Genomic DNA, 3,913 nt, shown 5'->3' on the forward strand with positions numbered 1-3,913 from the left:
CCACTACACGCACATACACAAAGTAACTGGATTACAGACACAAAATACTGCCATAACACACAAACGACCTCGTTAAATTGAAAGCTGGTGCCGCAATTTACTATCTTTGCCAAGTAATATGTTCATACATCTTTCAATTAGGCGGGCTAAGATATATTAGTGTGAGATAGACAACACGAATATATGTACACTAGTATTATCAATTGGTTTTGGTCTAATATCAGTAGCGGCAGCTTATTTGATTTGTCCGGAATACGTGTGAATGATATGCGTGCAAGTGTATTTAGCGTGGGTGCGTGTAGTGTGTGCTGTATGTACGCAGAGCCTATAGTATTTATATGCATACATCCTAGTGACAGGTGCATACAGGTATCCTCCATGATACAGTTTTTTAAAGATTAACTTCATGCATGATCCACACAAAATTGCTCTTTACATTGGCACTATCAAGCGGGTACACCGAACAAACCCAATCGAGCAATACCGCGCTATAACTTTAATCTCCTAAACTTGGCGATAAACAGGCCACTTGTCTGTGTCACCAGTGGATCGAAACGCAGCACATGTGGCAATGCGTGCCCTGGGAAAGGTAACCTCCCGCATTGGCTCTCACTCGGTAATTCGGCCGTACTCCGGTCTTGCCTACCTTCATTCGGCTCTGCACTATGGATTGTACTGCCTGTGGTTGGATACAATACGTTGAGCAGACAGCATGGCCTCTAGACCATTCGGCATGTCGCAGTAGTTGCAGGTGTGTGCTTACGTTTGAGGGGCAGGTCTTTAGCACGGCACACGACTGCTCCAACGTCCAATACAGTCCGCAAAGTTTACCATAGCTTATACACAGCAGCATTGGTTGCCCCGAGTAGCAAGTACAAACCTTGTGGTAGAATATAAATGGACACACCAGGAAAGTAGTTCACAACACATACCAGCAACCACCGGTAGGTTTGGCAGATCAATGGGCACCAACTCGATGTGGGCCATCGTTTGGAGAGCGTGTAGCACCACATCTTCATTCTGTGCACGGGTTAGACTGCATGTGCTGTATACAACGTACCCTCCCGGACGCGTCTGCGCAAGTGTATATGATATGTGGGAGATGGGAGATAGAGAAGTGTATGTAATATGAGGAAGGTCAGAGATAGAGAAGTGTATGTAATACGAGGAAGGTCAGAGATAGAGAAGTATATGTAATATGCAGAAGATGAGAGATAGAGAAGTGTATGTAATATGCAGAAGATAAGATATATAAAAGTGTATGTAATATGCAGAAGATGAGAGATAGAGAAGTGTATGTAATATGCAGAAGATAAGATATATAGAAGTGTATGTAATATGCAGAAGATGAGAGATAGAGAAGTGTATGTAATATGCAGAAGATGAGAGATAGAGAAGTGTATGTAATATGCAGAAGATGAGAGATAGAGAAGTGTATGTAATATGCAGAAAATGAGAGATAGAGAAGTGTATGTAATATGCAGAAGATGAGAGATAGAGAAGTGTATGTAATATGCAGAAGATAAGATATATAAAAGTGTACGTAAAACGAGGAAGGTCAGAGATAGAGGGCCTCCATACAATGTATCTTCCTGCACGGGTCTGCGCAATAGAATTGATCTAATGGCTACGGTAGCGTTATATATTCTTCTAGAGAAGAGGTCAAGTCTACTTCTGAGGATCACTAAGGTTTAGGGTTTCAGGGTTTAAGTGTAGAAGTGTTTTAGGGTTAGGGTTTAGTAATATGCGGAAGGTCAGACATCGAGGGCCTCCGGAGAGATGCATGCCATGGTACCACTGTGAGCGATACACACAGAATGCACCCACATTTCAATCCTCCTCTATACAATAATAACTAAAAGGCAATAGATAGACAATAGTCAATCCCACAGTAGTAGTTAGGCCTAAGTGAACTAAGGGCCTTGTATTCAATGGCTCATACGACCGCATGCCATCGAGATGTGTATTCACACCACTGTGGCACAGTATGCGACAAACACACTGAGTTTAGGTAGAACACGTGAACAGTGCCAATGATTCGGTGCGCCGGATGCACACATACAGGTGCAAAACCGTAGGCGACAAGAATACTGCAACGTTGAGTAGCGCATTCGACATGATTAGGTATCGTAGATGTACCATTAACCCTGTATTACCAAAGTGATTCAATACTAAAACCAAAGACAAACAACACACAGGCTCCATAACCGTCCTGGCGTGTATATATACCCTTACAGCACAGCAAGCGATAGCCACACTACATGCATATGAAACAACCACGTACACTACTCACGTTCATATACGACACAGCCGTCTGCATACCATGGCCACACCGTGCGCGAGAAGACGCTTCTGCATAGCCACGATGCCGTTGACTACCTCCTCATCACCAATGAACTCGTGCACAAACTTGTCCCATCCGATGTCTTTGCATTTGATCAGATGTTTTAGAGAGCCGTCGTGCGTGCATTCGGCATCGACCAGCACCTGTGGTGAAGCAGTTGAGAATGTACACACGTGGTGAGTAGAAGAATGCGTTGGCCAATGGATTGTTCACTTGTTGCTGAGGCGTTTCTGTTGTGTACATTGTTGGTGCAGTCCAGAATAGGGCCAGAATTGGCGAATATTAAACCCGTATGCGTATGCATGTGGTGGATAGGAAGTGTGTGAGGCTACGCTACTCTTTGTCTTTGCTCAGGTGCCTCTGCGAGCTGTCTAGACTATATTCTGCATCGACCAGAGCATGTGGATATATGTACACGTAGCCGTATGCACACTATCAGTAGTCAGCGTGGGAGACTAATAGATCGACAAAACCTTCCGAACCTTTCCGTGTCGAGTGATACGAATGTGTTGGGTGTACGAGAATGCTAGTGATAGTAGCAACCACGGTACCGTGTGTATGTGCAGCTAGTGTTGGTATGTAGATACCACATAGTGTGTGCGCAAAGCCAAGTGATAGTTCACGCGTAGGCCCAGACGGGCTGGTTACTATCATGGCAGCGGTTACTTGGCCGTTGACTGGCCGGGTGAGCAATACATGTGGATGTGCATATATATAATTCATTGCAACTGACAGCCACATCGTGCTACCATAGAGTTCAGCACAACATATCGATTAGCTTGTGAGCCCCCCCGATACCTCTACATCATGTGTACTCTATGGGTCAGTATGACACATTCAGGCACGCCGAATTCGCGAGAGACGTACTGCTTTCGGGAGCACCGAGTCTCCGTATCTAGATCTGGATCTAGAGGTAGATTCCTTACAGAGTCGTAGTATGTCCGTTATGGGATTGTACCCCCTTCCCGTGGTTGGGATATCGATAGTCAATATGACCGCGGCTGTGGGTGTAGCTATAAATACACACTAATTTATACCATTACACACCAGTTCAATAGTAACAATCTCTCTGAGATACAACTAGCGCTCTCGCGTACAGTAGTCTTCCGACCACACTTATTTATACCATCACACACCAGATCAATAGTGACAATCACTCTTAGATACTTCCGGAATACCAAGTAGTATACTACGCCGTGGATAGGGCAGCAGTACAAGAACACGTGCATCGCACAATGGCATTGGGCAAAGCTGGCGACTGCCTGCGACGAGTACAGCTAATTTCCGCAACTTTTGTGAACAGAGTCGTCTGCTATGTATCTTCGATACGGCACGTACGCACTATCTGATGTCCCTCTCAATATGTGTACGAATAAACGTTTTCTCCACCAACGAACAACCAGACATAGCACAGCGCATTCAAACTTTAGTTTCGGAATTTATAGTTGGCTCGTACATATAACAACATTTGTGTATGCTACCGTATACACCCCGGACCCGCGAAACAGCCCAGAGTCTATATCATACCCATTTAAAGCATACGGCAACAATACAGCCTAAAGCCTATAT

At 44.7% G+C, this 3,913-nt stretch overlaps 1 protein-coding gene across 1 annotated transcript in view; it reads right to left on the reverse strand.

The window, feature by feature from the left end:
• Window positions 1–328: 328 nt before the first annotated feature.
• Window positions 329–3,913, reverse strand: part of SARC_07808 (hypothetical protein) — a gene marked incomplete at its 5' end in the record, with an annotated part of 4,194 nt that continues 609 nt past the window's right edge. The window contains 3 exons of the mRNA XM_014298236.1: window positions 329–679; window positions 933–1,074; window positions 2,323–2,487. Coding sequence (XP_014153711.1) covers window positions 489–679; window positions 933–1,074; window positions 2,323–2,487 — 498 coding nt within the window. The 3' untranslated portion in view covers window positions 329–488. The remainder of the gene's footprint in view (window positions 680–932; window positions 1,075–2,322; window positions 2,488–3,913) is intronic.

This window comes from Sphaeroforma arctica, assembly GCF_001186125.1.
Source record: "Sphaeroforma arctica JP610 unplaced genomic scaffold supercont1.645, whole genome shotgun sequence".
Classification (NCBI taxonomy): Eukaryota; class Ichthyosporea; order Ichthyophonida; genus Sphaeroforma; species Sphaeroforma arctica.